The sequence below is a fragment of the Somniosus microcephalus genome, chromosome 14, assembly GCF_052327205.1.
Source record: "Somniosus microcephalus isolate GS21.2 chromosome 14, FLI_Smic_1.0, whole genome shotgun sequence".
Lineage (NCBI taxonomy): Eukaryota > Metazoa > Chordata > Chondrichthyes > Squaliformes > Somniosidae > Somniosus > Somniosus microcephalus.
The window spans coordinates 25,546,443-25,559,836 of NC_141000.1; the positions used below are offsets into that span (position 1 = coordinate 25,546,443).

General features: G+C 49.6%; 1 protein-coding gene across 1 annotated transcript in view; it reads right to left on the minus strand.

Moving 5' to 3' along the window:
• The window catches only part of LOC147107382 (H(+)/Cl(-) exchange transporter 4), a 109,676-nt gene that overhangs the window by 37,442 nt on the left and 58,840 nt on the right, over window positions 1-13,394 (minus strand). Inside the window, exons 3-5 of the mRNA XM_086006370.1 lie at window positions 12,050-12,149; window positions 9,847-10,034; window positions 2,799-2,921 (exon numbers count right to left, since the gene is read on the minus strand). Coding sequence (XP_085862496.1) covers window positions 2,799-2,921; window positions 9,847-10,034; window positions 12,050-12,149 — 411 coding nt within the window. The remainder of the gene's footprint in view (window positions 1-2,798; window positions 2,922-9,846; window positions 10,035-12,049; window positions 12,150-13,394) is intronic.

Consider the following 13,394-nt stretch of genomic DNA (forward strand, 5'->3'; position numbering starts at 1 on the left):
CCTAAGCTCTGGAGTTCACTCTCCAAACCTCGTCGCCTCGCTCTCCTCCTTTAATACACTGGTTAAAACCAACCTCTTTGACCAAGCGTTTGGTCACCTGTCCTAATGTCGCCTTTATATGGCTCGGTGTCAAATTTTTGTCTCATTACGTGCCAGTGAAGCATCTTGGGACGTTTTACTATGTTAAAGGCACTATATAAATGCAAGTTGTTGTTGTTATTGTTCCACACAATGGTAGAAGACTTGTAAAATTGGGTCTGTTTGCACTACAACAGAGGGGGTTACAGGGTGACCTGATAAAGGTTATTATGATCTGGAATGCGCTGCCTGAAAGGGTGATGGAAGCAGATTCAATAGTAACTTTCAAAAGGGATTTGGATATAGACTTGAAGGGGAGAAAATTTGCAGGGCCATGGGGAAAGAGCAGTGGAGTGGGACAAATTGAGTAGCTCGTTCAACGAGACGGCACAGACACGATGGGCCGAATGGCCTCCTTCAGTGTTATAAGATTCAATGATTCCACGTGTTTAAAATTATGAATGGTTGGGACAGAGTCGAAAGAAACAGTGGCCTCAATATTAACTCCCCACAACAGGTCCTGGAGGGGGTTAAAAAGTGAAATACGGGGATCACAACCCCAAACCGCCACGTATGCGGCCGCCACTTTTTTTAAGCCATCTGTGTAACCCACCGTGGTGAGGCGGAGCGCTCCCACAGTGCAATTGGGAGCCCAATTTAACATCTACTGTTGATGTACGGCTTTCCCAGGGGTTGAGAAATTTGGTAGCTGCCGGTTCCACAAGATAAGTGCCTCTTTCAGAATTCCTTATGGGATAGGAGTGCTCCCCCCAGACCCCTCAACGAAGCCTTCAGCCTCACCCAGCCCCAATCCCCAGACTCCCCCAGCCCCGATCGCCAGACTCCCCCAGCCCCGATCGCCAGACTCCCCCAGCCCCGATCGCCAGACTCCCCCAGCCCCGATCGCCAGACTCCCCCAGCCCCGATCGCCAGACTCCCCCAGCCCCGATCCCCAGACTCCCCCAGCCCCGATCCCCAGACTCCCCCAGCCCCGATCCCCAGACTCCCCCAGCCCCGATCGCCAGACTCCCCCAGCCCCGATCCCCAGCCTCCCCCAGCCCCGATCGCCAGACTCCCCCAGCCCCGATCGCCAGACTCCCCCAGCTCCGATCCCCAGACTCCCCCAGCTCGGATCGCCAGACTCCCCCAGCCCCGATCGCCAGACTCCCCCAGCTCCGATCGCCAGACTCCCCCAGCCCCGATCGCCAGACTCCCCCAGCCCCGATCGCCAGACTCCCCCAGCTCCGATCCCCAGACTCCCCCAGCCCCGATCGCCAGACTCCCCCAGCCCCGATCGCCAGACTCCCCCAGCTCCAATCCCCAGACTCCCCCAGCCCCGATCGCCAGACTCCCCCAGCCCCGATCGCCAGACTCCCCCAGCCCCGATCGCCAGACTCCCCCAGCCCCGATCCCCAGACTCCTCCAGCCCCGATCGCCAGACTCCCCCAGCCCCGATCCCCAGACTCCCCCAGCCCCGAACCCCAGACTCCCCCAGCCCCGAACCCCAGACTCCCCCAGCCCCGATCGCCAGACTCCCCCAGCTCTGATCGCCAGACTCCCCCAGCCCCGATCGCCAGACTCCCCCAGCTCCGATCGCCAGACTCCCCCAGCCCCGATCGCCAGACTCCCCCAGCCCCGATCGCCAGACTCCCCCAGCCCCGATCGCCAGACTCCCCCAGCCCCGATCGCCAGACTCCCCCAGCCCCGATCGCCAGACTCCCCCAGCCCCGATCCCCAGACTCCCCCAGCCCCGATCCCCAGACTCCCCCAGCCCCGATCGCCAGACTCCCCCAGCTCCGATCGCGGGCATTTCCAACCTTCCGATTGCCGAGGACCGTCCTCAAGGGTCGCTGGCTGTGTCCTCCTGCCACTGGTGCTCCCTCCCGCCCACCAGCCAGACTTTCCAGGCAGGAAACAGAGCTAAAAAATATTAATGAGGTCCTGCCGTTAAGATCAGCCATTTTCAGCCTCACCCGCACCCTCCCCGCCTCCCTGTAATTATCGGGGCCACTGCTTCAAGCGATTAAGGGTCTAGAAAGAAGGGGCAGAGATACAAGATTAAATATAAATTATTTAGGACAGTGTAGAAGAAAGTTTATTTACTCAGAGGGTTGGTGAGGCTGTGGAATGCACTACCAGAGTTAGTAATTGAAGCAGAGACAACATTTAAGAATGGGTTACATTGGTGTTTGTAGGAAAAGGGAATAAAGGGAGACGGAAACAGGGTGGGCACATGGGATTAGGATACTGCTTGTGTTGAGGGTAAACACTAACACGGACTGGTTAGGCCAAGCTGGCTGTTACTGTGTTGTAATTTCTATGCAATGAGTTCAGTCGCATGATTTCCCTGCATGATGAGTTCCTGAGCACAAGCAGGTCATCGTGTGAGGCCCTGAAAGGAACCATGTTGCTTCCTCAAAGGTCAGGGATGAAAAATGAAAGGATAACCTACCTCAGCTATAATCATGAATGCCCCAGTACTCGGTATCAGAGCAGCACTTGAACAGACCTGGGCCTTAGATTGGGTGTGTTACAAAGCATTACATTCATATCTTCAACAGTGCTGAAGATATATGAAGCAGCTGAAAAATGTTTCATCAATCACTTATCTTTATTTGTTGTGCGATAGTTTTTGTTATCGAGGAAGCAGCAGCAGCATGTAAAGGGTTGCTGCAGTGAAATACAGAATGCAGCTTTAATCTCTTTGGACTGGTACCTACCTCTGGAATTCCAGAGCCACATGCATAGGGTGCAAACACTTTGACCAGCGAGACTCCCAGGAAAGCAAAGGTCAAGGCCCAAAGAACATAGAGAAGATAGTTCAGAACGTATGCACTAGCACCCTGGGAAAAGAAAACATTACAAACAGCGGTATTTATTTATATATTACAGTTTCCAACACACAGTACACACCATGCAAAAGCTGTGACTGGCATAAGTTGTCATCCAGGAACATAGGATTTGCTAGACAGATAAAGACCAAGGTCCATACACCATCCTGGAAGTCCCATGATACAATGATAATGGAGTTTTTGACTAATCATAGCAATCAATCTCGATCAGTTGGTCTACATCAGACCCAGACATATATCAGATACCAGTTGTATGCCATTTAGTGGATGTAGTGCAGATTTTAGAAGTCCCTACCCGTGGTAAGGTACCTGGCCTGCTACAAGTGTGGAGCAGAAAATTGCGGGCATATCGTCAGTGATTTTCTGATCCACACGCAAACATGTACAGCTATATGGCTGCCTATAGCTATCTGAGTACTGGAAAAATCAGTAATGGCTCCTCATTCGCCAATACATCTTGACCCAGTAGTGTAGGTGTCGGCTTGGCTCAGTGGTAGCACATAATCCAGGTTGACACTTCTGTGCAGTAGTGAGGGAGTGCTGCACTGTTGCAGGTCCTGTATTTTGGATGAGACATTAAACCAAGGTAAAAATCATGTATTCAAAGAATTAGCCCACAGGTACACAGATTGCTATTGCAACACACATGAACTACACTGTTCCAGATATAGGTGATTGCAAGTGGAGACTAGAATACGGTCTCTAAATACTGGGTTGCCAACAAGCGGGGTACTCATGTCCAGACGGAATGACCACTGGCTCAGGGCTAGTATCTCTACCTCAGAGTCAGAAGGGTTGGGTTCGAGCCCCACTCCAGACAGTCCCAAAGCAGAGAACGGAGCGCCAGCTCTGAATATTGGGTTGGCATCCAGTGGGGGTACTTACATCTGATGGGTGAGGATGCCTCCCCATTGTAAAGGGTGGGCAGGGCTCTTTAGCCTTGGTTGCAGCCCAACTAGGAAAGGGTACTCCAAAGATAAAAACCGTGAGGAAGGCAACGGGAAATCACCTCAGCTCCTCTTCCCTAGTAAGCGGCTCAAGAATCTCCTGCGTGAGACTTGAGTCAGGACCTGTCCGAGGGCAGAACACAAATGACAGGTGGAATATGTATTGCCTGCAGGCCCAGTCCAAATCCTTTGGTAAAGTTTCCTTCCGTACTCTGGGTCTATTGATAGTCCAGCAGTAAATTATACTGTACATGCTCGTGTGTAAAGATCCAGTATTTGTGCCTGACGGTTAACATATCGATAATTATGAGGTCTGTTAAACTGGACTGTGATGAATCTGATAGGATTGCGTACTGAATGACGGGTCCTTCAGAACTTCATCGTTCAAATATTGTGTGGCTATTCTCTCAGCACAGAGAGTGAGAAGTCCAGAGGGCACTCGGAGCAGGGAGCAGCGTGGTGAGGAGCCCGGTATAAAAACCGGAGGCACCAGCGAGGCCAGAGCACTCGGAGCAGGGAGCAGCGTGGTGAGGAGCCCGGTATAAAAACCGGAGGCACCAATGAGGCCAGAGCACTCGGAGCAGGGAGCAGCGTGGTGAGGAGCCCGGTATAAAAACCGGAGGCACCAGCGAGGCCAGAGCACTCGGAGCAGGGAGCAGCGTGGTGAGGAGCCCGGTATAAAAACCGGAGGCACCAGCGAGGCCAGAGCACTCGGAGCAGGGAGCAGCGTGGTGAGGAGCCCGGTATAAAAACCGGAGGCACCAGCGAGGCCAGAGCACTCGGAGCAGGGAGCAGCATGGTGAGGAGCCCGGTATAAAAACCGGAGGCACCAGCGAGGCCAGAGCACTCGGAGCAGGGAGCAGCGTGGTGAGGAGCCCGGTATAAAAACCAGAGGTACCAGCGAGGCCAGAGCACTCGGAGCAGGGAGCAGCGTGGTGAGGAGCCCGGTATAAAAACCAGAGGCACCAGCGAGGCCAGAGCACTCGGAGCAGGGAGCAGCGTGGTGAGGAGCCCGGTATAAAAACCGGAGGCACCAGCGAGGCCAGAGCACTCGGAGCAGGGAGCAGCGTGGTGAGGAGCCCGGTATAAAAACCGGAGGCACCAGCGAGGCCAGAGCACTCGGAGCAGGGAGCAGCATGGTGAGGAGCCCGGTATAAAAACCGGAGGCACCAGCGAGGCCAGAGCACTCAGAGCAGGGAGCAGCGTGGTGAGGAGCCCGGTATAAAAACCAGAGGTACCAGCGAGGCCAGAGCACTCGGAGCAGGGAGCAGCGTGGTGAGGAGCCCGGTATAAAAACCAGAGGCACCAGCGAGGCTTACCAACTCAGCAGCGGGGAGAGAGGTAAAAAGTAATCAGTGTGTGACGTCACCAGGGAGCAGGTAGGTGATTGGTTGGTGAGTATTTCTCTTTTTTCAATACAAGCTGAAATTCTGTGGTGTTAAATTTCTGTGGTGTAGTGGGGATAGTTGGTAAATAAAGCGCCCTAGAGTATACCTGTAACTGGGGTATTGAATAAATTTTTAAATTAATTAAAGGAGTAAGTCATGGCAGGAGAGCTCAGACCCGTGTTCTGCTCCTCTTGCTCCATGTGGGAAGTCAGGGATGCTGCCAGTGTCCCTGACGACCATGTGTGCGGGAAATGCATCCAGCTGCAGCTACTTGTAGACCGCATTGCGGCGCTCGAGCTGCGGGTGGATGAATTTTGGAGCATGCGCGATGCTGAGAGGCTCGTGGATAGCACGTTTAGCGAGTTGTTCACGCCTCAGGGTAGGGCAGCACAGGGGGTGACCATCAGGCGGAGCAACAAAGGTAGGCAGGTAGTGCAGGGAACCCCTGCGGACATCCCCCTTTCAAACAAGTATACCGCTTTGGATACTGTTGAGGGGGATGACTCACCAGGGGAAGGCAGCGGCAGCCAACTTCCTGGCACTGGGGGTGCTCCTGCTGCCCAGGAAGGGGGGAAAAAGAGTGGGAGAGCAATAGTGGTAGGGGATTCTATAGTAAGGGGAACAGATAGGCGTTTCTGTGGCCGTAGACGTGAATCCAGGATGGTTTGTTGCCTCCCTGGTGCCAGGGTCAAGGATGTCACTGAGCGGCTGCAGGGCATTCTGGAGGGGGAGGGTGAACAGCCAGTGGTCGTGGTCCACATTGGTACCAACAACATAGGTAAAAAGAGGGATGAGGTCCTGCAGCAAGAATTTAGGGAGCTAGGGGCAAGATTAAGGAGCAGGACCTCAAAGGTTGTAATCTCTGGATTACTCCCAGTGCCACGTGCTAGTGAGTATAGGAATGGGAGGATAGAACAGATGAATGCGTGGCTAAAGGGATGGTGCAGGAGGGCGGGCTTTAGTTTCCTGGATCACTGGGTCTGCTTCTGGGACAGGTGGGACTTGTACAAGTCGGACGGTTTACACCTGAACCAGAGGGGAACCAATATCCTTGCGGGGAGGTTTGCTAGCACTGCTGGGGGGGGTTTAAACTAACTCGGCAGGGGGATGGGATACAGAGTGGAGCTATAGTAGGGGGTGATGTACAGCCAAATACGGAGGAAAAAACAAGTCAGCAGGGAAGGCAGAGCAAAGATGTGAAGGCAAAAGGGAATATGGCAGGGCTGGAAGGCATTTATTTTAATGCACGGAGTCTTGCAAATAAGGTGGACGACCTGAAGTTGTTGTTGAACACATGGGAGTACGATATTGTTGCTATCACGGAGACATGGTTGAGGGAGGGTCAGGACTGGCAGCTGAATATTCCGGGGTATAGAATCTTCAGGCGAGACAGAGGGGGGTGTAAAAGGGGAGGGGGTGTTGCAATATTAATTAAGGAGTCAATTACTGCTGTAAGGAGGGATGATATATTAGCGGGTTCCTCTAATGAGGCCATATGGGTAGAACTTAAAAACAAAAAGGGGGCAAGCACTTTGCTGGGAGTGTACTATAGGCCCCCAAACAGTCAGGGGGAGATAGAGGAACAGATATGTAGGCAAATCTCAGAAAAGTATGAAAATAATAGGGTAATAATAGTGGGGGATTTCAACTTCCCCAATATAAATTGGGATAGTCAGAGTGTGAAAGGCTTAGAGGGTGCAGAATTCTTAAAGTGCATCCAGGAGAGCTTTTTGAGCCAACATGTAGAAAGTCCTACAAGAGAGGGGGCGGTACTGGACCTAATTCTAGGGAATGTAGCCGGGCAGGTGGTGGAAGTGTCTGTAGGAGAGCATTTTGGCGCTAGTGACCATAATTCGGTGAGATTTAAGGTGGTCATGGAAAAAGACAAAGACGGCCCGGAAATAAGGGTTCTAAATTGGGGGAAGGCCGATTTTAATAAGATAAGGCAGGATCTGGCCAAAGTGGACTGGGAGCAGCTACTTATAGGAAAATCCACATCAAAACAGTGGGAGGCTTTCAGAAGGGAAATAGAGAGAGTACAACACCAACATGTTCCTGTAAAGGTCAAGGGTGGGACCAACAAGCAAAGGGAACCTTGGATGACAAGGGATATACAAAAATGCATTAGGAAAAAAAGGGGGGCTTTTGGCAGTTACAAAAGACAAAAGACGGAGGAAGCCCTAGAGGAGTATAAAAGGTGCAGGGGCATACTTAAAAAGGAAATTAGGAGGGCGAGGAGGGGCCATGAAATAACACTGGCGAGCAAAATAAAGGAAAATCCTAAGATGTTTTATAAGTATATTAAGGGCAAGAGGATAACCAGGGAAAGGGTAGGGCCCATTAGGGACCAAAGTGGCAAGCTGTGTGTAGAGCCAGATGAAGTAGGTGGGGTTTTAAATGAATTTTTTGCCTCTGTGTTCACTATGGAGAAAGACGATGTAGACATAGAAGTCGGGCAAGGGGACTGTGACATACTTGAACATATTAGCATCGAGAGAGAGGAGGTACTAGCGGTTTTAGCAGGCCAAAAAGTGGATAAATCCCCAGGCCCGGACGAGATGTATCCCAGGCTGTTGTGTGAGGCAAAGGAGGAGATTGCAGGGGCTCGGACACAAATTTTCAGAACCTCTCTGGCCACAGGGGATGTACCAGAGGACTGGAGAACAGCTAACGTAGTACCATTATTCAAGAAGGGTAGCAGGGATAAACCAGGGAATTACAGGCCAGTGAGCCTAACATCTGTGGTAGGGAAATTATTGGAAAAAATTCTGAGGGACAAAATTAGTCTCCACTTGGAGAGGCAAGGATTAATCGGGGATTGTCAGCATGGCTTTGTCAAGGGTAAATCATGTCTGACCAATCTGATTGAATTTTTCGAGGGGGTGACTAGGTGTGTGGATGAGGGAAATGCTGTGGATGTGGTTTACATGGACTTCAGTAAAGCTTTTGACAAAGTCCCGCATAGGAGACTGGTCAAGAAGGTAAGAGCCCATGGGATCCAGGGGGCCTTGGCGCGTTGGATCCTAAACTGGCTGAGTGGCAGGAGGCAGAGGGTGATGGTCGAAGGTTGCTTTTGTGACTGGAAGCCTGTGTCCAGTGGGGTACCTCAGGGATCGGTGCTGGGTCCCTTGCTGTTTGTGATCTACATTAATGATTTGGATGAGAATGTAAAGGGTATGATCAGTAAGTTCGCGGATGACACGAAAATTGGTGGGGTGGTAAATTGCGAGGAGGAAAGCCTCAGGCTACAGGACGATATTAACGGGTTGGTCAGATGGGCGGAAAAGTGGCAAATGGAATTTAACCCGGAAAAGTGCGAGGTGATGCATTTTGGACGGACAAATAAGGCAAGGGAATACACAATGAGTGGTAGGACCCTAGGAAGTACAGAGGGTCAGAGGGACCTTGGTGTACATGTACATAGATCCCTGAAGGCAGCGGAACAGGTAGATAAGGTGGTTAAAAAGGCATATGGGATACTTGCCTTCATTAGCAGAGGCATAGAATATAAGAGCAGGGAGGTTATGATGGAGCTGTACAAAACGCTGGTGAGGCCACAGCTGGAGTACTGTGTGCAGTTCTGGTCGCCTCACTATAGGAAGGATGTGACTGCTTTGGAGAGGGTGCAGAGAAGATTCACCAGGATGTTACCTGGGATGGAGCGCCTCAGCTATGAAGAAAGACTAAACAGGCTGGGGTTGTTTTCCTTGGAGCAAAGGAGACTGAGGGGGGACCTGATTGAGGTGTACAAAATGATGAGGGGCATAGATAGGGTAGATAAAGAGGAACTTTTCCCCTTAGTAGGGGGGTCAATAACAAGGGGGCATAGATTCAGGGTAAGGGGCAGGAGATTTAGAGGGGATTTGAGGAGGAACTTTTTCACCCAGAGGGTGGTTGGAAGCTGGAACTCACTGCCTGAAAGGGTGGTAGAGGCAGGAACCCTCACAACATTCAAGAAGCATTTGGATGGGCACTTGAAATGCCATTGCATACAAGGCTATGGACCAAATGCTGGAAAATGGGATTAGACTGGACAGGGATTGATGGACGGCGCAGACATGATGGGCCGAAGGGCCTCTTTCTGCGCTGTAAAACTCTATGACTCTATTAAACTGGGTCTAGTATTGCGTATGTCCTCATGGCTGTTTATAGATTGGCAGTGGCAGAGACCTGGGAGGGGATTCCCTGCCAGTGATCTTTGTTGAGGAATGTTTATAGCACAGCAGGACCTGAAAAAATAATTAAAAACTGAGGTTGGGGCAGGAATCAACTTCTGTCATTCTCGCATTTTTCAGCAAAGTTGCAAACTGCAAATTTTTTGCAATGTTTTAGTGAGTTACATCTGAAGAATGTTCCTGGCATGTAAACACTGCGCGGAAATGCTGAAAATGTTAAACTTCACTGAACAGAGGCCTGGAACAGGAGTATAATTCAAGGGGAATTGGTGTATTATAATTCTATGTTTGGATCAGATTGTGCATTTATCTAGAGTCAACTACATTTGAAACTGTTAGCAGCAACTGACATCATGTATTGTGGTGTATTGGCCCAAGAGTCAAATGGAGTCCTGCGATTTCTTACTTCCGACTGGCTGGCCAAAAGCTCCGACCAGGTCTTCCACTGAGGGCACTTGTCCCTGTCCTCGAAGGTCGTCTCATTGGATGTCCAACAGCACTGTTCGTGACTGAACCAGAATCCAGACAGACAGACCCCTTCCTTCAGGTCTGTCATCCAGTCGACAGCCAGGTCTATCACTCCAGCCAGCGTCCCTGAATAAGGCGAGGCACAAAGCACAACGTTAAAACCCGCAACGACAAACACGCTCCTTTAGCTTATTGTTACAGCAGCTTGGTATCTGCCTTGATCACTTTTGATAATGGAGAGAGAGACCCATCCTTAGGGGAAACTGTCTGATACTCAAGAGATCCCCCAATGTTTTTGCAAGTATGGTGCAGCAATGATGGGAAGCCCATCCACCACCTTAAACACCTCCACCACTGGCGCATTGTGGCTGCATCTACAAAATGCACTGCAGCAACTCGCCTTCAGGCTCCTTCAACAGCACCTCCCAAACCCGTGACCTCCACCGCCTGGAAGGATGTGGGCTGCAAGGTCATGAGAACATCACCACCTCCAAGTTCCCCCCCAAGTCACACAACACCCTGACTTGGACATATATCGCTGTTCCTTCATCGTCACTGGATCAAAATCCTGCAGCTCCCTCCCTATCAGCATTGTGAGAGCACCGTCACCACAGGGACTGCAGTAGTTCAAGGAGTAACTAGGGATGGGCAATAAATATTGGCCTTGCCAGCGACACCCACATCCCTGAGAATGAATTTTTCAAAAATACACTAGGGACAGGAATGAAGAGGAGTATCACACAAACATAAGAACCATTAGGTACTTTTATTCATTAAAAAAAGGTATAAAATACAAATAACCAAAGACTGCCTTCTACAAAAATTCTCTGGATTAAGGTCGCTGGAGCATGCATTAGGGCTACGGGAAATGCATGAAAAATTTGTTTTCAATTAACTTGGACACAAACTGAAGAGAAACGATACTGACATTCCCTGTTGCTAGTAATTCAGGGAGCAGGATAAACTGTCAGGAAAACATCAGAGACTTGGTTCAGCAGAATGGGGAAATAGGTGGCAAATGGAGTTCAATGCAGACAAGTAGTGTATTTTGGGAAAAAGCATAAATGAAAAGAAGCATACCCTAAACAGGAACATTTGGAACATCCTGAGGGAATGATATGGTGCTGTATAAATGCAGGTTTGTTCTTTCTTTCTTACAATGGTACAAGGACCGAGAGGCCATAGTGCTGAAGGCTCAAAACCTGGGCCTTTTTTCCACCCGATCAGAAAAGGTTAAAAGGAAATCTAGTCGAAGTTTTCAAAATTATGAAAGGTTTTGTTGAATTTTGTTAAATAATGAATGCTCGTTTTCCAATGGTTGGTGAATCAAAGGGCCACAAACTCAGGATTATCATTGGAAGATTGAAGGAGAAAATGAGAAGAAATGTGCCCACACAGAGGTTTACAGGAGCACGGAACGCATTTAACAAAACTCCTGTTATAACAGAGACTATAAAACATTATTTAAAAGAGTATTGGATACGTATTAGAAAAGGAAGCATGTAAAAGGATACAGAGGTAAGGCAGCAAAATGGAATTAGATAGCTCCAGTTGAGAGCTAGAACAGACCCGATGGGCCGAATTGCCTTGATCTGTTCTGTAATTTCTATAATTCTATGACATGTTAGCACCTGAGGGTAATTTTCCCAAGTCTCCTGGCCACTGTAAGGGTCAAATTTTGGGAGATCTGTTTCATCCCAGGTATCTCCAGCTGCATTCACTTGTGTCACCTGATGTATACAAACACAAAAAGTACTGAAAAGCTAGGTTGGGCGGACCAGTCGAGGTCAGGCCCATTTTACAGCTCTGCTGTTAATCAAAAAGTAAATTGTACCGGCTGCTCTAAAGTATAAAAGCACAGTGAATTAAACATACGAACCATACAAAAATGACAGGCAGGAAAAGACCTACTGGTCCATCAAGCCTGTTCCACATTCATGATGGCTGCAGTATCATGACTGGACACTTCCCCACCCATGTAATCTCCTGAGAGAGGCAAAAGAAAAAAAGACAGGACCAATAAGGGAAAAACTTCTCTGGCAAATTCCTCTCCGACCCCCTCAGACGATCGCAACCAATCCAGGAGATCACACGGAGCATGTGAACAGCAATATACTTTGAGAAGCACTGTGATATCGTACCTGCCAGAAGTCCAATGAGTAACATCACCACCCATCCTGACCATGCATCCAACAAGCCTTTGATGCGTTCCCATAGCGATTCTTTACTTCTGCTTGTGATCTGAAAATAAAGGCAGATTGATTATCTATATATAAAACGGTTGGTCTGTCTGTCAATTCAATTCAATTCAATTCAAATGCTTTATTGGCATGAAAGTTTACAGGGAACCATATTGCCAAAGCTTACATAACAAAAAGTACAGTTTTCCAACATTCTGTAGGCGTCAAACAATTTTGACCTTCGTTGGGTACAGACAATATTAATTTAAACAGTCGTTGATCCTCGTTGGGTACATTCAGTATTAATTTCTTTCCGTCTTTCTGTTTGTCTTTCTGTCTGTCGGTCTTTCTGTTTGTCTTTCTGTCTGTCTGTCCGGCTATACAATCAAAAGTTATAGAGCATACCTACACATATGTTATATCAAAAGAAAGCTTATCATTAGGGGAGTCTAATAGGCATATTTACTTTTTGGTCAGACAAAAATTGTTCAGACAGTATACAAAAAAGTTTCAAAAAACGGCAACATTCCGCTCATTAGCGTTGAGTGACGTGATGGTTGACCAATCGTACAGGGGATTAACCTGATGGTTGACCAATTGGTGCGTCATGGGGGGCGTTTCATTGCGTGTGTGGGCGGGCCTAATCCTTCTGAGCTGAGGTGAGTGGCGGCCATCTTGATTCCTAACTCTTGATTTATTTTTCCCACTTTGTGTGTGTGTGGAGGGGATTTTGGGGGTGAGTTGAGGTGGGGAAGGGTTTCCCCGGCGGTGGCCATCTTGATTCCTAACTCTTGATTTATTTTTCCCACTTTGTGTGTGTGTGGAGGGGATTTTAGGAGCGAGTTGAGGTGGGGAAGGATTTCCCCAGCAACCGGGCCCGGACAGCGACCCTAGAGACAAAACCTGCCAGAGACTCCTGCATCTGTGCCTGGAGTTCCATCACCTCTGATCTTATGGATGGACCCAGAGGCAGAGGGCCAACATGCTGCTGAGCCGAGCTGGCAGAGTCCTGCGCCCTCCGACTAGGACTCTCCACTGCTGTCCCTGTCTCCACAATCTGCTGATGCTGACTTGTGAGCTGTGATACACCAGGTGACAACACTACTCTATGTCCCGAAAGTCCCACCGAGGCGTGAGTGTCTGTGCTGGTGCTGGGTGCGCTGAATTCTGCTGACGCTGCACCCTCAGAGGTTGCAGCTTCCTCTGAGGAGTCTGGCTGCTCAGCCTCTTCTTCCTGGCTAGTGGGTACGGATGCTTGTGATAGTCCTGTGGGGGAGTAAAGGAAAGAGTCAGAGATGTGATGCAA